Here is a 23984-nt window from a genome sequence, read left to right as displayed (position 1 = left end):
TTTGGATAAGGGAGACTCAACCTGTATATATTTATTATGTACTAATGACTGATGACGGACCTGCTGGACACTGTCAGCTCAGCAGCACCGCAGACTGCTACAGTAAGCTACTATAGTAGTATGTATCAAGAAGAAAGAAAAAAAAAAAAAAAAACCACGGGTAGGTGGTATACAATATTATATATATATTATATACAATTATATATATATATTATATATATTAAACTGGTGGTGATTATTATAAACTGGTGGTCAGGTCACTGGTCACACTATCAGCAACTTGCAAGTAGTACTCCTAAGCAGACAATCACAATATATATTATACTGGTGGTCAGTGTGGTCACAATGGCAGTGTGGCACTCTGGCAGCAAAAGTGTGCACTGTACGTTATATGTACTCCTGAGTCCTGCTCTCAGACTCTAACTGCTCCCCACTGTCAGTGTCTCCCCCACAAGTCAGATATACATTATACAGTCACACTATCTATCTATCACTTCAGCAAGTAGTAGTACTCCTCCTAAAGTACTCCTCCTAATGCTCCCCAAAATTACTACTGTGTCTCTCTCTACTCTAGTCTCACTCTCTATAAACGGAGAGGACGCCAGCCACGTCCTCTCCCTATCAATCTCAATGCACGTGTGAAAATGGCGGCGACGCGCGGCTCCTTATATAGAATCCGAGTCTCGCGATAGAATCCGAGCCTCGCGAGAATCCGACAGCGGGATGATGACGTTCGGGCGCGCTCGGGTTAACCGAGCAAGGCGGGAAGATCCGAGTCGCTCGGACCCGTGTAAAAAAACATGAAGTTCGGGCGGGTTCGGATTCCGAGGAACTGAACCCGCTCATCTCTAATTCTACAAGCAGATAGTTCACAACAGTGGTTAAGTAAACTCAAAGATCAAATTGATAAAATACCATAAAGACCTAGTAACATTCAAAAGAGCCAAATTAATTAAAGTTGAACGGGACTACAAGGATCATAGAGTCTATAGGTGGCTCACAGGCAGTGATAATCCAGTGCCCTTTAGACACAGGAATAATAAATATCACTATAACCAGTCTCAACTTGATAGCTTTTCATCCTCAGATAGGGACTCTTTGGACTCCCAGACCGTTGGAAAACCACCACTACCTAAGGCCAATACTCGATCTAAAATCAATAATTCTGCTTTAAACGCAGCAGGTCCCACCTCCGGCGGGGCAAACACAAAAGAAAAAAAGAAAACAACAAAGACTCAAAAGAGTCAGTAATTAATCTATCATCACACAAACTCACTGAACCAGAGATTAGTTTACTATCCAAGGGATTGAGTTTCATACCAACACCTAAATTTGACAAATTCCGTTGGTCAGTTGATAAATTTAAGATAGGTAGAAAACTCAGACTCACTGAAAAATTTCAAGACACCAGCAAAATGAATTACACTAAAACAACATTTAAGAAAAAGAGCACATATGACCCGCCCTCACTAAACCCCAGTATTAAAACTTTCACTAGATTATTGGATCATAATATACAGGAATCACTTACTCAACAAAGACATATGAGATGTAATTTGAAACCTCTTGAAAAAAGAGCACTTAGAGATTTGAAAAATAACCCCCTATTGACAATACGCCCTGCCGATAAGGGGGGCGCGGTGGTGGTCCTAGATACTAAGGACTATGACAACGAGGCACTTAGACAGCTATCAGATAGTGATACATACAAGATACTGGGGGGGTGACCCCACAGTGTCCTTTTAAAAGCGCTTAGACACTAGTCTAGACATTGGTTTTACCAATGGTTGGATTGATACCGATACATTGACCTTTCTCAAGACTGAACACCCTATTTGTCCTATACTTTATCTGGTGCCTAAAATACATAAGACCTTAGTGAGACCACCGGGCCGACCAATTATATCATCCTGGAACTCCCTATTTTCGCCTGTGGCACAATATCTAGATAGTTTCCTACAAAAAAGTGTGAAAAACACATTGAGTTATATACAGGATACTAATGACTTCTTGAGAATGATCAATGCACTTCCGGCCTCCCAACATGGAATTCTAGTAACAATGGACGTAGCGTCTCTATACACTGTTATACCACACAATGAAGGACTGATGGCTGTCCGCCAAGCATTATCTCGAACACATATGGTCTCACCACCAATTGAATTCTTGATTGATTTGTTGGAATTAACTCTAACATGTAACTATTTCCAATATGGCGGCCGATACTATCTCCAAACGGCGGGTACTGCGATGGGCAGTAACATTGCACCATCCTATGCAAATTTCTTTATGGACGCTTATGAAAACACACAGATTTTCCCGCTGTTTGGAGATAGTATCGGTTTTTACCGCCGTTTTATAGATGATATATTTTTGATCTGGACAGACAGTGAGGTGGCACTCCAAAATATGTTGAAGTGCCTAAATGACCTGAATTCTCCTATTAGACTTACTATGGAGTACAGTAGAAAGGAGATTAATTTCTTAGATGTGACCATCTATGCCACAGAATTTGGGTATGGACACAGGCTATTCAGGAAAACCATGGATCGCAACACTTTGTTACACTTTGGAAGTTATCACCCTGGTTCACTTAAACGAAATATGCCGGTCTCACAATTTTTGCGAGTACTCCGCAACAATTCAGATCCAGACACAGCCAGTATACAACTTGAAGAAATGAAATTGAGATTCTCCTCGAGAGGATATAGTGAACAGATTATCAACAACTGTCTACATAAAGCTCAAAAAGATTTTCTCGTCTGGAAATCTAAAGAAACAACAGAGGTTACAAAATCGATTTGTAGTCACCACAACATTTGACACTGCAGGCCCAGTCGTACGACATGCAGTTAAAAATCTTTGGCCAGTGGTCAAAAGTGATCCATCTCTTAGCAAACATTTACCAGCTAAGCCTCTCATCAGCTCAAACGGGGGCGGAATTGAAAAGATATCCTCATGCAACCTGATAGACCACTAAAACCAGAATCTGATTCATGGCTACCATCACAGAAAAAGGGTGCTTTCGATGTGTAAACTGCACAACATGTAGAAGTATGAACTCTGGTGAATATTTCCATCATCCACATACTGGACAGAAAATTAAGATTCATCAGCGAGTAAGCTGTACCTCTGATTTCATCATCTACATACTCATGTGCCCATGTTCCTTGATGTATGTGGGCAAAACGATTTGTCCATTCCGAGACAGAATGGCGAATCATCGCCTATCCATCAGAACAGCAATAAATGCTGGACACTTAGACAAGCCTGTAGCGAGGCACTTCTACGAGGCAAAACACACTCTGGCATCACTAAAATGCATGATTATAGATCGGATACTACCCCTGAAAAGGGGAGGTGATAGAGCAAAGCTATTACTTCAACGAGAAGCATTATGGATCTACCGACTGGACACCATACGCCCACGGGGCCTAAATGAAGGCATCCAATATGGAGTTTTTCTAGAATGATCTATATTTTCATATTTCCATATTTATAAATATTTTTCATTTTAATTTTATTTTAATTTTACATTTTTTGCTTTTCTGGATTTCCAAAATAGGATGGTCTGTGTCTGTACCCAAAATCATTAGAGCTTGTCAAATAATATAGCCAAACAATATAATTAAAGATTATACCAGAGTCCATGTAACATTAGCCAAATATGGATCCTTCTGTGATACATATATCCACTGTTTTAATCGCCAATGTACAAGTGTACTGATATTCCTTTTACAGACATTATCTTGTCAATGTGATCGCTGGTCACTATGGCAACCGTGTTACCATATATTGCCTATGAATACAAACTACTACACTCTACACCTCCGGTTACGCAACTGGAACTTGCGTTCCAGAGACCGGAAACACGATGCTTTAAGGTAACACACTTTACTTTTATGCAGCTACGTTGACCTATGTACTTCCGGTCATATGATCGGAACTTGCGTTCCAAGGACCGGAAGTGCGGTACGCAGAGGAACGCACGCCGCTTCTGCCGCTATCGTATCATCCTAAGTGATGTTCTACAGTGGATCTATGTTTCCTATTATGATATTATTGCACACTAGATGTTATATGTAAGTATGTCATGTCTGTATATGTTTTGTAATACTTGTGATTTTAATGTATCTATATGGAATTCCTCCAATTTGATAATTAGGGGGAGGGCCATGTATGGGTATAAATGGGGGCTATTCACATTACCATATGATCTTGACAAAGGTCCCAGCTGGGACCGAAACGTCGACACCCCCTTCACTCATGATTTGTTGAAAATAAAAGAAAAACTGCTTTGAAGACTGGTGAGTGCTCCTCTGATGTGGATATATATATATATATATATATACATATATACACACACACACACACACACACACACACACACACACACACACACACACATATCTATATATATGCACATTCATAGATTGATAGATCGATATGGATGAGTCCACACTCCAGCCTTTAAAAGGACAACATAGGCGGTGGTCCGCAAGGGGCCACCAGGACCCAATACATACAAGAACCAAGGTGCAGGCACTCACCAAGGAAGAGTTCAAACAGGCGTTTATTGATAACTCACGGACATAGATACAAAAAGTGTCGACGTTTCGGTCATAGCATGACCTTCATCAGGACATCATATAGTACAGTGGCAAAGATGTTGCCCACTGGACCACCATGGTTGGTGGTCCATTGGGCAACATCCTTGCCGCTGTACTATATGATGTCCTGATGAAGGTCGTGCTATGACTGAACCGTCGACACTTTTTGTATCTATGTCCGTGAGTTATCATTAAATGCCTGTTTGAACTCTTCTTTGGTGAGTGCCTGCACCTTTGTTCTTGTGTGTGTGTGTGTGTGTGTGTGTGTGTGTGTGTGTGTGTGTATGTATGTATATATATATGTATATATATATATATATATATATATATATATATCTCTTAATAATAATATCTATCTCCTCAGATGTTCTACAGTCACATCAGTCTTAGAATCAATTAAAGGGTGCTCCCAATGGGCCTAACAGACGTAGGTCCACAAATATATTCAAGGTTCCACAGGATGTGGGGGGCACTCACAAGAGACAAATAGGAATCTTTAAAATTATTTTTTATGTATAAAAAAAAAGTTAAAATCCAAGCCATCGTACAACATTTTGATTCAACAATTGAATCTTTCTCAAGACTGGCTAGGTCGACATATCAAAAAATGGTCCATACAGGTAAGTACTAGCTTAACAAATATGTCACCTATCCATAAAGGTGGGCATCAGGCCCAACCCAGGAATGTGGTGCAATAACCAATTTCCTGGATGGCTGGATCCAGGAGGACTGTACCTCATCTGTTACTTTATCATATGCCCATACGCTCTCATCTTGGTTATTGGGATGACTTAGCCTAGGAATGGCCGCCTAAAAAATATATAACTGATCCTGAAGGCATGCATATTGTGGATGGCCCTGTTTGTAATCTGGATCATTGATTGGTTATTGCGCCACATCCCTGGGTTGGGATGCATACACACACACACACACACACACACACACACACACACACACACACAACATACCATGCAAAGTTACATCTCAGAACAGTAAATTAATATAGCAGTCAAAGAAGGGAGTGGACACAGACAATGTGCATAATGGGGCAGCTCAGATGGTGTAATGATTAGCATTACTGCATCACAGTACTTAGACCATGAGTTTGATTCCCACCATGGCCCTAAAGGCCATACACACTGGACAGGGGGGAAAAGCGCTCAGTGTGTATGCACCTTAACTGTGTGGAGTTGGTATATGCATGGTGTGTGCCTGTAGATGTGGTAGGTAATATAGATTGTAAGCTCCACTGGGGCAGGGACTGATGCGAATGGTCAAATATTCTCTGTAAAGCGCTGCAGAATGTGTGTGCGCTATATAAAGGACTGGTAATAAATAAATAAATACACATGCGAGTCCCAGCACACTATAGTAGGAATGCGCGGAAAACAGATAATATTAACGGATCAACCTAGAGCTGGTGAAACGCTCTTAATCAGGTCCTCATGGGGGAGTATACTTCGAGAAGAACCACCTGGACCGTATAGGGTTGAATTTAGATTCAGTTTACGAGTTTTATAAAAAATAGCAATCATGTTGCACTATCACATTAACCAGAGATTGTCATGCCTGAAAATCAGGACTGGCAGGGTCCATCCATAGTCTTTCTATACAGACCTTTGACAGTGTACATAGACTCACGGCATACTGTAAACTAGATTTATGTAGGGCAGTGATGGGGAACCTTTGGCAGGCCAGTTGTTGTTGAACTACACATCCCAGCATGCCATGCTACAGTTATAGCATGGCCAAATAGCAAAACTATAGCAGGGCATGCTGGGATGTGTAATTCAACAACAGCTGGAGTGCCAAAGGTTCCCCATCACAGATCTAGGGCATCTTCATCTATAGCCCCAAGACAACAAAACCCCAGAGTAAGAACAAAGGGTGAGATACCAGTGTCAGAGAGCACGCAAAGCACCCGAGTCCAAAAGGATTGCACCTTCGGACACTCCCACAATAAATGGCAAAAGGCATCTGAAGCCGACATTTAGGACAGGTGTCAGAGGCCCTTTAACCAAACCTCACCAATCTAGCTGGTGAAAAGTAGATTATGCAGACTAAATAGTTGAATCTGCTGAAAGTGAACATAAGCAGTAGACACATGGGGGCAAGCAAAGAATCTACTCCATTATTCTTCAGACAAACTACCCACCTCCGACTCCCAACTCTGTTGGAGAAGGGGCAGATTACAGGCATAATGGTACTATAATAAAGACTATAAACTTGACAGTCTGTATAGGAACTGTTTACTGTATTAAAAGAAAAACCTATTGAAGAGCCCTTGATGTTTTCATACACATGTACCTTTTCCTTTCGATCTATAACAGATACACCTTCCATGTTAATGGCCACAGATACTGTCTTGCGTCCATTCCTGTTCAGGATTCCTTGGCTAGGTTTTTCAATTTCCCCCATGAAAAAGGCACATCTGATGACAGACAAAACAAACAAAGATCAATGTAGCAAATGTCTGACTTCATTAGTGCTCTTCCTTTTTAGCCACCCAAGATCTTCCTACCCATAATAAGGGAGTTCATGGCATTTCTTCAGATACTCCTTATAATTTGTTGCCTCTCCCTCTCCACATGAAATGTTTTCTGTAACTGTTTTATATGTATTTAGCAGAGTCTGCTCAAAACTTGCTTGCCGATTCCCTCTATTCTTAAACGCAGTCAGCAGCCCATTCCTCTTTTTACATATATGTGATGGAAGAAAGTACTCCAACTTGGGCCTGAAAGGAAGAATCAAGAGAAGAGTTTTCAAACAATGACATTAAGTGGAAAAATAGGAGGAGTCAGTAAAGAAATACTAACTGACTGTTTATAATATAATTATTTAAATCACACACAGAAGCAGAATCTTCTTTCGTGTACATTTTTTATACAGGACTTCAGTTAACCCCATACCCTCCAACTGTACCTTTTTGGTAGGTACAGTACCTTTTTTTATGGTCTGTACTGGACAAAAAGGGCTTTGTACTGATTTTTTACTCTCCAAATTTATATTGAAAGTATAGGAAAGGGGGCGTGTCCACACCACCTTCCACATAAGGGAGCCGATAATGTCAACATTTCACACCCCAGTCTAGTCACTAGACCAGAATGGAGTTAGCAGTCAGCGGGACTGTATGTATTTTATGAAGGAAAGCACAAGTTGGGAAAGGCCAATTGCAGAGAACAGTTTCCTCAGCAGCATTTCTGAATGTCTCCAAAAACATTATTTAAAATAATGTGTACATAAATATACCTTTTATAAAGACACTTCCTGGTCAGATTTCAGATACTCCACCATTTGGATATTTCCTCCATATAATGCCTTACCCTATTATCAACATTTAACGTCAACATTTCTACTGCCTGTCGACAAAACTGTTGGCATTACGATATCAACATTTTGGGGTATATTCAATAAGAGTCGGATCCATTCCGACGTGCATTTGTCGGAATGGATTTGACAAGCCCTATTCAATAGACTGGCCAAATCCGACAGTCGGATTTGGCTGGTGTCCGTGCAGCTGCTGTCAGCAGTTCCCTGTGTGGGAGATCACAGGGAGCCGCACATCACAGCACTCAGCCATGTATCCCAGTGCTGTCCGGGGAGCACTGCAGGGGGACGCCCGTCAGGTACCTGCATGCCCTGCTGCCCCTAGCCCGCCACCCCGCTCCCCATAGCCTGCCACCCCGCTCTCCTGTCTCCTCACCTCAATCCGCCGATCCACATGTTTTCCGACAAGTCGGGAATTCCCAACTTGTCGGGAAAAAACAGCCCATATTGAATAGGTCGGAACACCTTCCGACTTAAATCTGTCAGAAGCTGCCGTCTTTCCAACAAGACGGCAGCTTCCAACAGCTTTTGAATGCACCCCTTTGACTACATTGCGTGTTTGTGTATAATATTATATATATATATATATATATATATATATACACACACACACACACACACACATACATACATACATAAACACACACACACATGCATAAATATACCAAAATGTTGTACTAAAGATTACAAGACCATTTACACACCACACACCCTCCTAAACAGGCAGCATAGTGATAGCACCCAATTACTTAATGTCTCCAGTCACAATATTGATATAGAAATCTTAGATGATGTCATGGATAGTATTCGTAGGATGAATTTTATAGAAAAAAACCTGATGATTCAAAGTACTGAGTATATGTATAAAAGCCAATGATTAGTCAATTGAATTCACCAGAAAACACGTACAGGAGGTTCTCACTCTAATGGTGATGTTTCTCCAATAGTTCCCAATCAGTAAACTATATCAATACTGTGATTGTAGACATTAAGTAATTGGGTGCTATCACTATGCTGCCTGTTTAGGAGGGTGTGTGGTTCAGTTTCTATTCCTGCTTTCAAACTCCAAATCATTCATCAGCCGGCCTAGCTTGTCACATCTATTAATGAGGTGCAAATGAAAACCCTGAGCAATCAATGCTAAGTGCTCGCCCAGACAAGCAGCAACAAAGTTCTACCCACCAGAGGAAAAAAGGACGGATCTATTAAGGATTGGGAAAGTTAGAGCGGATCACACTATCAACATAATGAACATTGCTTTTCGTACTGCCAAGACTGTCTAAGTATTCCAGGGGGTGCACAACAGCAAGTATTGGAACTTTTATTGAACTCTGTGGGGGTGAAGGTGACAACCCCAGTTGTCTGCTGCAGCACCATTGTTTTGAAGCGCTATCTTTTCAATTTTTGTTTTGATACAATTGCAGCTGCGATCGCTATATCGTCCGTCGATTAATCAAACGGCTCATGGAACACTTTATGTGATGGACCCGTTCTACACATGCACAGAATAAGTCCTGCGCAGACGCCCCACCATTGGAGATGTACGCAAACCAGAATTAAAAGGAACTATAGCAGCTTCTTGAATGTGTTATGATTTGTACAATAGAAAATCAGCAGGAAGTGGTAGGTGATTTTTGGTTGATTTCTATGTCTATTTGCAGTCGATGTTGAATGGAACTGACAGACTTTAAAAATCCACCAACATAGACATCGGTTTTAAAATGACTTCTTAGTAAATGCCAATTTTTGTCTCTTAAACACCCCGTCGATATTTATCGATTTTAGATCATTAAAAACCCCCAACAAATGAATGTAATTTTTTTAAATAAAAATCGATCCTTAGTAAATTGACTCCATAGTCTCTATATTTGATTGACAAACCCATAAGCATTACAGGAGCTTGGGCACTTTAAATATAACTCCAGGCCTTTTTTTATGGAGACTTAGCCTGGGCTAAAAACTGTGGGCCCGATTCAGAGTTGCAAGCAATTCTGAATGCGGATAGATCTGGGCGTTATTTGTGGCCTGCAAATGCAACTTGAAGGGTTACTATTGAGTTATACACATTCAGATCGCATCTTGTTTGTGGGTGGATGGCAATGGGGCATTTGCACGTAGGATAAGTCCGCCTGCGTGTAGACAGAATTGAGGTCAGAGGAGAGAGTATGCAGAAATCCACACAACTTCAGCCAATCTCCTGCACCAAGGATAAGGCTGGAGCAAATGCAGATAATAGGGGATGAAGGCTGCTCCAAAAATTTGAGGGCTGGGTGAGTTGGCATAGATGTGGCTGACTGTGATTACAGGTGGATGTTCACATTGACTTTCAATTGCAAGAGGCATCTGGACTTGTGACTGCTTCATGTCCCTCATTCAGGTCTGGTTGTTACTACTCAGACAGCAAAGTGCAAATTATTAATATTTTGCGCATGTGCAGGACCCGTTCTACACATGCACGAATGGGTCCCACAATGAAGCGTTTGGGGTGGGGGAGTCACGGGCTCCATTTTGCAAAATGGAGGTGTGTCGCCGCCGTTTAGGGGGAGAGAAGAGGTCAGGGAGCTCCGTCGTTGGAGATTTCCTGGCCTCTGTGACGGGCGGCAACATGGTAACAAGCTGCCTAATGGTGTGCGAGTGAAGCAATGCCTATGTCCTAGGATGCAGGTCAAATCACTACTGCAGCAGGAGGTGTCTACTAGTAATAAATGTCTCCTGCTGCATTACCATACAGATGTCACGTCAGGCTGATGGTGAGGCTCTGACGAATGGGCGTCAGCTGAAGTCGACAACACAGCGGGTAGGAATCGAGAAGGCCGGATGTAGTTCCTTCTTATATACCTCGGTGACTAAGAGGTCCAAAAGAAGAATTCTCCGCTAAGACTGGATTGCTTATAGGGTGCTACAGTTGAGGAGCTCAAACAACTACGAACAGAGATGACGGAGGAAAGAATTCTTGATGACTGTGGCTGGTGAACTCTAAAGGAGGATATAGAACGGACGACTAAATACTTGTCAATCGTGACTGAAGAGCTCAGAAGAATGAGGACTTGTAAACTGAAGAATGAATACTCGCCAGTCATGGCTGAAGAGCACTGAAGAATGGAGACTTGAAGACTGCAGATTGAGTGCTAAACAATTGTGGCTGAAGTACACTGAAGAATGAATGAGGGGAACACACAGCTGGAGCACCTGCACAAAGCAGTAACAAAGCACTGGCAGCATCTGAATCAAGGCAAACCCTTTTTAAAAGAAGAAGCTGCCCGGGATTGGGTGAATGCTTACATGGACCCCACCATTGGCTTACTGAGATGGGGTTGGTCTTCAACATGGTGGCTCCTAGCACAGCAGACACACAAGAGCGTGGTCCTTTTACCTGCCCAGTCCCCATCACTCCAGAGCCCGCACCAGGCACCACCACCAGACACCTCACCTCAGACTGCAAACAGTCCTCTGCAGCATCTCCCGGACGGGCAGTCTCCAGCCCTAATGCTGGTTTCTAACAACAGAGCTATCACTGCTGCTTCCAAGGATGCAGCAGTGCCAGCAACTCCAACCACATCTGAATTAGCCCCCACATGCAACTCCTAACCAAGCCCTGTTACACAATGTCCTGATTTAGCTGAAGCTTGGAGACCACTGTGGGCTGAAAGGAACGTTTCTCTGTCTTCAAGTAAGATGAGGAAAAGAGACCTACTAAACAGAGCCCCCATCTCCAAGACTCTAGCTGTGAAGACAGCCAAGAGCAAACCAATGTCAGACAAAGAACTTTAACTCCACTAAACCCACTGGTTCAAAAGGAGAGTTTGCCAGCACCAGGTTGTATATATATATCAGTGCATATAAAAAGGTTAGCACCAGTTGTGTCTATAAGAAAACAGACCTAAACTTTCAAAGAGTTCAGTTTTAAACCCCTTCCCACACCATCCTGCTGAAATGACAGTAACTGGCCCACATAAAAAGAAGGAAATCCCCATCACTTCATATTAGGTTATGATATAGATCTTCCAAACATATTCAGATCCCATAACACCTGCTACGGGATGTGCAAAGTATCTATTATCGGTACTTTGCGCATGCGCAGGACCCGTTCTGCGCGTACGCGAATGGGTCCTGCTATGAAGGTAGCAGGACAGCAGCAGACTGTCAGTGATTCAGTCTGCTTTTGTCTGGGGGGGATGGCCTCCATTTGTGAAAACGGAGGCGTGACGCCACCGTTTAGGGGGAGTGAAAGGCCAGGGATCTCCATCGTAGGACAGAGATTTCTTGGACTCTGTAATGGCAACCTTGCGCTGCACCTTGAGTGCCACAAGCCACCCGATGGTGAGAGATCTGATGCTGCGTCCTACTCCAGCAGGAGGCGTCTGCTTGTAATAGATACCTCCTACTGCATTACCATACAGCGCTATCACTACTGCTTCCAAGGAAGCAGCAGTGATAGCATCTCCAACCACATCTGAATCAGGCCTAATGTGATAATTATTAGCTAAAACAGACTTGTGAAACTTAAGCTTTGGCTGGATCATATACGTCAGAAAAAATAAGAATTTACTCACCGGTAATTCTATTTCTCGTAGTCCGTAGTGGATGCTGGGAACTCCGTAAGGACCATGGGGAATAGCGGGCTCCGAAGGAGGCTGGGCACTCTAGAAAGATTTAGGACTACCTGGTGTGCACTGGCTCCTCCCACTATGACCCTCCTCCAAGCTGTCAAAGTCAGAAAAATATCCCTATACACGCTGCCATATTTGCACCTCACGCTGGTCCGCGCTGCGCATGCGTGCGCTTTCCCGTGATAGCGCATACCCGCTGATGCGTGCACCCGCTCGCATCGGTATGCGTATTTACGGTAAAGAGTATGTAGTCGTAGCGTGCGACCCAATCGTTACATATTTCCACAATTAATGTAGTTTGTAGATCATGGTCCCTTTGATAGATTCTGAAAGTTTGGTTAATATAGAATGTCCCTGAACGGAGGAATCCCTCTTTGTATTGTACGAAGGGTCTAACAGGAGTCATACAGCAGTGTTTGGTACCCATCGGAAGAGTATTTAAATAGCAATATTCCGGTGTTGGTTTGGAGCGTATTAATCGCTCGTGCGAATAGTTATGGACATAAGAAGTTTATGTCCATTACTATTATTTACTCTTACTCAGGTATGCGGCGGGAAACCTAGTTTCCCACCCACCTGAGCTGTTTGAAATCGTCACAGCCCACCTGTATGAATCACCCTATGACCTTTTGTTATAATGCGAAGCCGAATTCCTTCGTCCAATGGACAATGGGATTGTAGGGACTATGAGATTGCATTGTGTGTGGGGCATAAATAGGCAGGCCGACCATATCCAACTTCACTCTCATCAACGGTTTTCCTGCTGATAATCGGGAGCTGGATATCGAGGCGCATGCGATCATACCCTTTGTGCGTAAGTTTCTCTCCGTAATCATTGTCTTACTGTGAGCCAATTTCTCTCATCTCTCTCCATTTCTCTCTCTCTCTCTCCCTTCTCTTTTCTCTCACATCTCCCCTAGACTAGTATTGTATTGTATTAGATAGTATCGTATTTTGGTTAGGAAGTATCTGTTATATTGTAGTGTATCATTTGTACTGTTATTCTCTTTTACAAGTATATTAGATATAATACAGTTAATAGGCTTTGGACCCTAAACCAGTATCTGTGTATTTCCTATAGTTTTAAGTGTTCACTTGAGCGTCGGTGACGCTCAAGCAGCTTTGTAGTTAGTCAGGTTACACAAGGTTGCACTTACACCCTGTATTCACATTAAGGTATTCTGTGTATTTCATTGATAAAAGGTTTAGACATAAAGGTATAGCGTTGTGAGCGTCTGCGCCGCTGGTGATCTCCTCGTGGTCTCGAGCGTCCGCTACGCCATAGCGAATCATTACTCTAGTCATAGCCAATAACGTGCTGTCCTGTGATCACTGGGCCGTGAGCGAACGTGACGCTTGAGCGTCTCGCCTACGGCTGAAGCGATCGTTACGCAACTAGCGTACCCTTACGGTATTTCTTAAGTAAACAGCGTACAGTGTTCTTAGACTTCATTTAGGGTTGTTTATACGACAAAAGAATTTAGCATTGTCAATTGGGGGCTCGTCCTGTCCTTCTCATATCTGCACTAGGTAGATCAGCAGACATTATCCCCCAGCAAAGGGTGGGAGGTTGTCTCGCAGTGCTGACGGGATAAGCGTCTGCTTCGCTTAGATAAAGAGTGCTGAAGGAATCCGGGAACCGGAAGTAGGAACAAAACACTTGTGTCTTTTAAAAAACTGTTTATTTCTCTTCTGTCTTGCGTATACACGCACGCATACATATATATCTGCATTTCTTTTTCAATTTCGTATATCACTATTCCTGTTTGCCAATTTTTATAGTTGATAGAAAGTGCTAAAAGAGATTTGCTGTTATTTCATAGTAGAGGTAATAGTTAAAGTATAGACCAACACACGGCTTGTCTGGGAGATAAGGCAGTCAGTGTGGTGTGCGGTAGATGATCAGGGATCATCTACATTGATAAAAGTAGAAATTGTGTTACGGTGGATCTTTTGTTTTGCGTACACGTGTCTCTAACAAAGACTAGCGTACGCAATCCAAAGGCAGACGCACGCAGCGTACATTACGCAACGTAGCGTCCGGTTACGCCCACGTAGCTCAAGTTGTGATAAGGCGATAAGTAACGCAAAGGCGATAAGTAACGCACAGCGGTAGATAACGCGACGCGGTAAATAACGCAAATCTATTTTTGGAAAATTTGAAATTTAGTTTAACAGATCCTGCTCCTAATTGGTAACACAGCTGGACTAAAGAAAATTTCTGCGCAGAAATAGATATAGAAACGAAAGTGTACATGTGTTGAGTGAGTGTGTTTTTGTATACATAAGTTTATATAACTTAGAGGTTGAACCAAAAAGAAATCGGGTACTCGTAAAGGACATACGTGTAAGGGACATATACGGTGGCTAGGGAGGCATCCCTGGTTAAATAATATTTGAGCATTAGAGTATAGCGGACCACAAGGTAACAAGACCAGGAGGTCACAAGGTACAAGACCAGGAGGTCATAAGGTACAAGAAGGTCCGCTATAAAGGTACAAGAAGCACAACCCCGGGGGTTGGTGCTAAAACCCATATAGGCCATTGGAAGCTCTGGCTGAAGGAATTCGCAGCCGCAATTTTCGATTCCATTGATCTCTCAGTACATAACAAGTAGTGCTTATGTACTGAACGATTGTACCGCACGTAATTGTGTGCAGTAGTTAGTAATCTGACCTAATACCATTAGAGTAAAGTGGTCACAAACGCTATTTGTACATTCTGACGTGATTTGTGTAATTTTTTATTTTTAAAGGGAAGTTCGCTGGTCACTCAGGAACTACCTAACAACCCCACCTTTACTGGAAAGAGTAAGTGTCCTTCGGGTAACCCTCGTATGTTCCAGTAAACAGAAGGTTTTTGGTAGGGCCCTGTATCGAGTACGCCAGCACCATATCGGTGTGATCAGGTCGTATTGGTCGAGGTGGGCGAGTGAGTGGGGTACTCGGTAAACCGCCACCGCCGGCCTAGTTTGAATAATTTGGTTTGCTGTAAGGGTTCGCTGAAGACCGTGATATAAAGATCAAAGGAGTAGTAAGCAACACCTGCAGATTATGGGGGCCAATTGTTCAGGTAGGGGGCGATCAACCTCGGTTTGGGTTGATTCAGAGAACCGACCAGTCGGGTCGGCAAGGTACATCATGTGTGAAAAATACGGAAGTCACACAGAGGTTTTATGTGATGAATGGGAGAGAATGACTGTACAAGACAGGGAGAAATTCCCAAGAATAGGTAGCTTCAGTCCAGAAGTGTTACAAAATTTAAGGAGGAGGATATGTCTCATAAAATCAACAAAGAGACGAATTCAGCATCATGATTATTTACAGTTGTGGCAACAGGAAGGTGAGATACAGAGAGGTTTGGCTCTGGCGGCGGGATCTGGGGCAGTCAGGAAACTGATAGCCACAGCCCCGCCACCACCATACATAGCAGGAGAGAAGTTGATTACGGAGAGAAACGCACTGGGTTGTAAAACACAAACACTTAGTAACCCTGTAAATGTTAATGATGTTAACCAAGTAACCCATGCAATTATTAACCCGTGCAAGTTGTACCCTGTTTTGAACTTTCCTCAGGAGTGTGATCAAGAAGACGATTCGGCAACAATTTCAGCTCTCTCTCTCGCAGCCACCATAGCAGAGACCACAGTAGGCACAGCAACACCCACGAGATTAGCGAAGGCCCCTAGCGGAGGGATAGGTGAGGTCGTGTCAACGGGTAAGTACGGCACCATGCATTATACTGAAACAATTTCACCACAAGTTGTAGAATCTACACAGAATGAGGTTGTTAGAGTTAACCCTGTTAGAGTAATAGCAGTTCCCAATGGGAAAACAGATGTATCAGGAGCCACTCCCATAAGGAACATTGCCATGTACACTCCATTTTCCCGAATGGAATTAAGAACAATAGTGTCCGAATTTCCTGACCCCAGGAAAGACTTAGTTGCTAGCCAAAAATACATCAGGGATCTAGGTAACACTGTAGAACCCAACAAGGATTGGCAGATACTGCTAAGAGCTTGTTTACCTTCCAATGTCGACTCAGCTCAATTCTTAGTTGACTGTGCATTGGATAAAGATGTACCGCTTACAGACGTGTACAACAAGGATAATGTAAAAAGGATAAATTTACAGCTAAAGGAGTATTTCCCAGCCGTTGTTAAATGGAACAAGATATTCTCCATTAGACAAAAAGAGTCCGAAACGGCAGCAGAATATTTCCACCGGGCACTATTAGAAATGGCAAAGTACACTGGAATAGAAGACATTAGGACCAACCCAAACCATCAAGACGTAGCAGTATCTGTACTGATGGATGGTTTAAAGGAAACATTAAAGACTAGGGTTCAGACCACGCAACCATGTTGGCGAGGTCTGTCGGTGTCCACATTGAGAGAGGCTGCTATTGATCACGACAGAAACATCACTAGACACAGGGAGTCGCAAAGTGATAAGTTGATGTCAGTAAGTATACAGGCGCTGACCACAAGGCAGCCTGCGTATGTACCACCGAATCCTGTGGGTAAGTCAAGTGTAATAACATGTTTTTCTTGTAACAAACAGGGACACTATGCACGAGACTGTAGAACAAAGAGTGTACAAAGATCTTTTCAACCCCCTAGACAACGACACGACACACGACATTGGGAGCAGGGTCCACAGAGGCGGAGTTTTGAGCCACATACAGGGGAAACAAAAAGATACCCCCCGAACAGAGATTGGCATGCCTCTGGTAGTTCCCAGCTAACTCCCCCACAAGTAGTTGCTGCCAACGGGATTCAGGGAGGTCAGCATACCCAATAGGGGTGTGGCCATACCTGTAATCTGCAGCCAGTTAAATTGATTGCCAGTCTTGGAAGTGAACCAGAGATTGCAATCAATGTAGCTGGTAAAACTTTAAATTTTCTTGTAGACACAGGGGCGGCCAAGTCAGTGATAAATTCGACAGTGGGCATGAGAACCACTGGTAGGACAGTTCCAGCCATGGGAGTAACAGGAGTAGTCCAGCACTACCCTGTTAGCAAACCAGCCGAGATTACAATAGGGCCTTTGCATACCAAGCATTCGTTTTTACTAGCTGCATCGGCACCAACCAATCTCCTGGGAAGAGACTTACTATGTAAAATGGGTTGCGTCATTTATTGTACTCCTGAAGGTGTATTCTTGGACATTCCTGAGAATCACGCTCAGGAAGTACGAGACATGTTAGACTCCCCATCAAAATTAATGTCACACACCATTATGACAAATAGGAATCCATCCCAAATAGAAGAGATGACATCTCAGATACCAGAGTCACTTTGGACAAAAGATGGACAGGACACTGGATTAATGGCAAACGTAGCTCCAGTAGTTGTACAAGTAAAAGATGGTAGGATAGCTCCAAAAATCCCACAGTATCCTCTGAAGCCAGAGGTGGAGTTAGGAGTTTTCCCAGTAATAGAGCGCTTGCTACAACAGGGCATTCTAGTAAGAACGTCCAGCACAGCAAATAGTCCCATCTTCCCTGTTAAAAAGAGTGGGGGGAGGGGTTACAGGCTAGTGCAGGATCTAAGGGGGATTAACAAAATAGTTGAGAGTCAGTTCCCCGTAGTGCCAAATCCAGCTGTCATCCTAATGCAAATTCCTCCCACTGCCAAATTTTTCACTGTTATTGACCTCTGCTCCGCATTCTTTTCGGTACCTCTGCACCCTGACAGCCAATATTTGTTTGCATTCACATACAGAGGAGTCCAATACACGTGGACTCGGTTACCCCAAGGTTTCATAGATAGTCCAAGTATATTTTCTCAGGCTTTGCATGATTGTTTACAGTCTTTCCAACCGGAGAGTGGATCAGTATTGATACAGTATGTAGATGATTTACTACTGTGTTCAGATTCGCTGGAAGCTTCCCTGAAGGATACGAAACAGCTCCTGTTTCATCTTTCAGACACAGGACATAAGGTTTCCAAAGACAAGTTGCAATTATGCCAAACTAAGGTAAAATATTTGGGACACTGTCTAACACAAGGACTGAGACACCTGACCGCTGATAGAATCCAAGCCATTAGAGACATGACACTGCCACAAACCCAGCAACAGATCAGAACGTTTTTAGGAATGTGTGGGTATTGCCGTAATTGGATCCCAGGGTTTTCCATATTGGCGTTACCTTTGCAGGAAATGGTCTCTTCAAACAAACCTGATCGGATTTCGCATACAGACGAATCCGAAACAGCATTTGAGAGACTCAAACAGTGCCTAACGCAGGCGCCAGCGCTAGGTATGCCAGACTATGGGAAACCCTTTGAACTATACGGAACAGAAAGTGCTGGTTGCGCAGCAGGTGTACTAACCCAAAAACACGGTGATGCCAACAGGCCAGTTGCATACTACAGCGCTCAGCTAGATACGGTAGCGCGATCCCTCCCCACATGCTTGCGTAGCGTTGCGGCGATAGCATTGCTAGTGACAAAAAGCGAAGATGTCGTGCTAGGCCACAACCTCACAATCCATACACCACATGCAGTGTCAGCCTTATTGAATTCTGCCCAAACCAGACACGTCTCATCAGCGAGGTTTACAAGATGGGAATTGGCACTAATGGCCCCAGTAAACATCACCATAAGGAGATGCAGCGCATTAAATCCTGCAACATTTCTCCCAGGTGTGCCTGGTCAGACACAAAGGGTGGAAGGTGAGAGTGATGGGGAAGGAGGATTTAATACAAAGGAAGATACACATGATTGTATGGAATATTTGACCCAAAATTTTACCGCAAGGCCTGACATCAGTGACAATCCACTGGAAGATGCAGAACTCACGTTCTACACTGACGGTAGTTGTCATAGACAGTCAGACTCGGGAGACTTGTGTACTGGATACGCAGTCGTAAATGACCAAGACACCATAGAAGCGGAACCGCTAGGTCCACCTCACTCAGCCCAGGTTGCTGAACTGGTCGCCCTAACCAGAGCATGTGAATTGGCTAAGGGTAAGTCAGCCAATATCTACACCGATTCTAGATACGCCTTCGGGGTAGTACATGATTTCGGAGCCCTATGGCGCCTCAGAAATTTCATGACGGCAGCTGGTACACCGATAGCGCATGCAGCTTATATAAAAAGGCTTCTAACAGCGATACAGGAACCCGACAGAGTGGCTGTTATCAAATGTAAAGCACATACATATAGTCAAGACCCAGTGTCACTTGGTAACAGCCGAGCAGACGAAGCAGCTAAGCTTGCAGCTGCTACCCCCATACAGACAGACACCACACAACTGATGGTATTTAATACCATCAACACACAGAAGTTGTGTGAGATGCAGAATTTGTGTTCCACACAGGAAAAGGCAGTCTGGAAGGCAAAGGGATATGGCCAGGAGTCCTCAGGGCTCTGGACGGATGGACATGGTAAACCAGTGGCCCCCAGGACATACCTTCCATGTCTGGCTGAAGCAGCTCACGGGCTGACTCATCTAGGCAAGGAGGGGATGTGCAAATTGGTAAGAGCATACTGGTGCGCCCCAGGATTCTCCTCTCATGCGGGTAAAAGAGCAATGTCATGCCTTACCTGTCTGAGAAAGAATATTGGAAAAGCAATACCTACAGAACCATCCCATATCCCACCTGCCGGCGGCCCTTTCCAGGTAATACAAATTGACTTCATTCAATTACCCCCATGTCGAAATTTGAAATATGTACTTGTTTGTATAGATGTTTTCTCGAATTGGGTCGAAGCATTTCCAGCAGCTACAAATACCGCTATGTTTACAGCTAAGAAAATTGTGCAGGAATTTGTATGTAGATATGGTATCCCTAGAATCATTGAAAGTGATAGGGGTACCCATTTTACCGGTGATGTCTTTCAAGGAATGTGTAAATTAATGGGTATTGATAGCAAGCTGCACACTCCGTACCGTCCACAGGCGAGTGCGAAGGTCGAAAGAGTGAACAGCACTATTAAAAATAAATTGAGTAAAGTAATGGCAGAGACAGGATTGACGTGGCCAGAAGCTTTACCCATTGTTTTGTATAGCATCAGAACCACTCCCAGGTCCCCTCTTAACCTGTCCCCTTTTGAAATTCTGTTTGGTCGACAACCGCATGTCATGATTAACCCTCAGGATGATTTGAAATGTAACAATGAAGTGACTGTAAAATACTTGATTAACATGAGTAAGCAGTTGAGGAATCAAAATGATAATCTGAAGTTGGTGATTCCTGATTTACCAGATAGTAATTGTCATGACATTGAACCTGGGGATTATGTAATGATACGAAATTTTCTACGCTCAGGTTGTCTTATTGATAGATGGGAAGGACCATACCAGGTCTTATTGACTAGCACCGAGGATCCGGTAGAGGTCATAGACCAAAAGATGGACGATATTCTCCAATTAAAGTGGGAATTTCGTCGAAAACACAATCTCACCCTTGCTGCTGTAGGTAATGAGCTGACTGGTTGGGTGTCATGGTTGAACCCGCGAAATTGGTTCTCCGGTTTAGGAGACTGGGCTCAAGGAGTCATAATGGATGTTGGAAAGTTTCTCCTATGTATTTTAGGTGTTGTTATATCTATTGGATTGATATTTAGATGCGGGCAGGCTTTAATGAGGTGCAAACAAAGTACAAGAGTGATGAGTTTGAGGAGTGAGGAAACTGTAATTAACCTGGATTTGATTTATGACCCAATGATAGAAACCATGATGTGATGAAAATGCGATTATAAGGTCCGTTTCTTTCACCTGTTTTTCTGCTTTTCACCAAGGTACAAAGACCCCCTTGGACGAGGAAGTTGACGAGACGCTATACAGACAACAGACAAGCACCAAAGATGAAGTTTTGACAACCTATGATATGGACACTTGATGAACTTTGCCATGGATCCCCAGTTTCCCTAGTATTTTTAAACTCACGCTAGCCCAACATTTTTGTAAATCTGATGGCACTGACAAAGCTATTTGCTCATGCCCAAGGAGCAATACAGCGCAAAGAAGACGACTCTCAACAGATACCGAACAAAACTTCAACAACAGATGTACATTTCCCTGACATAGAATATCATTGCATTTTCCATAAGTGTTCTTTATCTTCATCTCTACAACCCTCAGGTAATAACACACATAGTATAGGGAATACAGGCACAGATATCAGCAATCACATATTCCCCCATTCATGTATCATCAACTAAAATGTGCTCCCCATTTTGTTCAAAAGCCGAAAAGAGCTCGGTAAAGTTTGACAGCCCATCCACAGACCTGTACCACGGGATAAGAAGGAATTCAAATGTATACTTCGCAATACCTCGAAGCTTGATTTACAACACGTACGGCACGATGATACATGACCCCCCCAAACATGGACTCATACACACATGCTTCTGCTATCTCACTAGGTCATACCCTTTTCACACCTACTCCTCTCTTCTTCCTTACCCAACCATGGAAATGAATTAACCCCTGACTTATATTTTTCTCCTTTTGAAATGTTTTAGAAGGTGGCAGTTATTATTGACTGCCAAAGGGTGGACTGTCAAAGTCAGAAAAATATCCCTATACACGCTGCCATATTTGCACCTCACGCTGGTCCGCGCTGCGCATGCGTGCGCTTTCCCGTGATAGCGCATACCCGCTGATGCGTGCACCCGCTCGCATCGGTATGCGTATTTACGGTAAAGAGTATGTAGTCGTAGCGTGCGACCCAATCGTTACATATTTCCACAATTAATGTAGTTTGTAGATCATGGTCCCTTTGATAGATTCTGAAAGTTTGGTTAATATAGAATGTCCCTGAACGGAGGAATCCCTCTTTGTATTGTACGAAGGGTCTAACAGGAGTCATACAGCAGTGTTTGGTACCCATCGGAAGAGTATTTAAATAGCAATATTCCGGTGTTGGTTTGGAGCGTATTAATCGCTCGTGCGAATAGTTATGGACATAAGAAGTTTATGTCCATTACTATTATTTACTCTTACTCAGGTATGCGGCGGGAAACCTAGTTTCCCACCCACCTGAGCTGTTTGAAATCGTCACAGCCCACCTGTATGAATCACCCTATGACCTTTTGTTATAATGCGAAGCCGAATTCCTTCGTCCAATGGACAATGGGATTGTAGGGACTATGAGATTGCATTGTGTGTGGGGCATAAATAGGCAGGCCGACCATATCCAACTTCACTCTCATCAACGGTTTTCTTGCTGATAATCGGGAGCTGGATATCGAGGCGCATGCGATCATACCCTTTGTGCGTAAGTTTCTCTCCGTAATCATTGTCTTACTGTGAGCCAATTTCTCTCATCTCTCTCCATTTCTCTCTCTCTCTCTCCCTTCTCTTTTCTCTCACATCTCCCCTAGACTAGTATTGTATTGTATTAGATAGTATCGTATTTTGGTTAGGAAGTATCTGTTATATTGTAGTGTATCATTTGTACTGTTATTCTCTTTTACAAGTATATTAGATATAATACAGTTAAATAGGCTTTGGACCCTAAACCAGTATCTGTGTATTTCCTATAGTTTTAAGTGTTCACTTGAGCGTCGGTGACGCTCAAGCAGCTTTGTAGTTAGTCAGGTTACACAAGGTTGCACTTACACCCTGTATTCACATTAAGGTATTCTGTGTATTTCATTGATAAAAGGTTTAGACATAAAGGTATAGCGTTGTGAGCGTCTGCGCCGCTGGTGATCTCCTCGTGGTCTCGAGCGTCCGCTACGCCATAGCGAATCATTACTCTAGTCATAGCCAATAACGTGCTGTCCTGTGATCACTGGGCCGTGAGCGAACGTGACGCTTGAGCGTCTCGCCTACGGCTGAAGCGATCGTTACGCAACTAGCGTACCCTTACGGTATTTCTTAAGTAAACAGCGTACAGTGTTCTTAGACTTCATTTAGGGTTGTTTATACGACAAAAGAATTTAGCATTGTCAAAGCCTCAGTTAGGACACCGTGCCCGGACGAGCAGACATAATAAGGAAGGATTTAGAATCCCAGGTAAGACTCTTACCAGCCACACCAATCACACCGTACAACTCGTGATACTATATCCAGTTTGACAGTATGAAAACAACTGAGCCTCTCAACAGATGGCTTAACAATAACCCTTTAGTTAACAATAACTATTTACAAGTATTGCAGACAATCCGCACTTGGGATGGGCGCCCAGCATCCACTACGGACTACGAGAAATAGAATTACCGGTGAGTAAATTCTTATTTTCTCTAACGTCCTAGTGGATGCTGGGAACTCTGTAAGGACCATGGGGATTATACCAAAGCTCCCAAACGGGCGGGAGAGTGCGGATGACTCTGTAGCACCGAATGAGAGAACTCCAGGTCCTCCTCAGCCAGGGTATCAAATTTGTAGAATTTTGCAAATGTGTTTGCCCCTGACCAAGTAGCTGCTCGGCAAAGTTGTAAAGCCGAGACCCCTCGGACAGCCGCCCAAGATGA

The 23984-nt window shown here is 43.3% G+C and overlaps 1 protein-coding gene across 5 annotated transcripts in view; it reads right to left on the bottom strand.

Annotated features, from left to right (window-relative positions):
• Positions 1-23984, bottom strand: part of FRMD8 (FERM domain containing 8) — an 88109-nt gene that overhangs the window by 14413 nt on the left and 49712 nt on the right. For all 5 annotated transcript variants that reach the window (XM_063944810.1, XM_063944807.1, XM_063944806.1 and 2 more), the window contains exons 7-8: positions 7132-7344; positions 6918-7041 (exon numbers count right to left, since the gene is read on the bottom strand). In XM_063944810.1, coding sequence (XP_063800880.1) covers positions 6918-7041; positions 7132-7344 — 337 coding nt within the window. The remainder of the gene's footprint in view (positions 1-6917; positions 7042-7131; positions 7345-23984) is intronic.

The sequence above is a fragment of the Pseudophryne corroboree genome, chromosome 11 (assembly GCF_028390025.1).
Source record: "Pseudophryne corroboree isolate aPseCor3 chromosome 11, aPseCor3.hap2, whole genome shotgun sequence".
Classification (NCBI taxonomy): Eukaryota; Metazoa; Chordata; class Amphibia; order Anura; family Myobatrachidae; genus Pseudophryne; species Pseudophryne corroboree.
The sequence above is the reverse complement of the archived record's forward strand: the minus strand, read 5'-3'. Positions and strand labels throughout refer to the sequence as shown.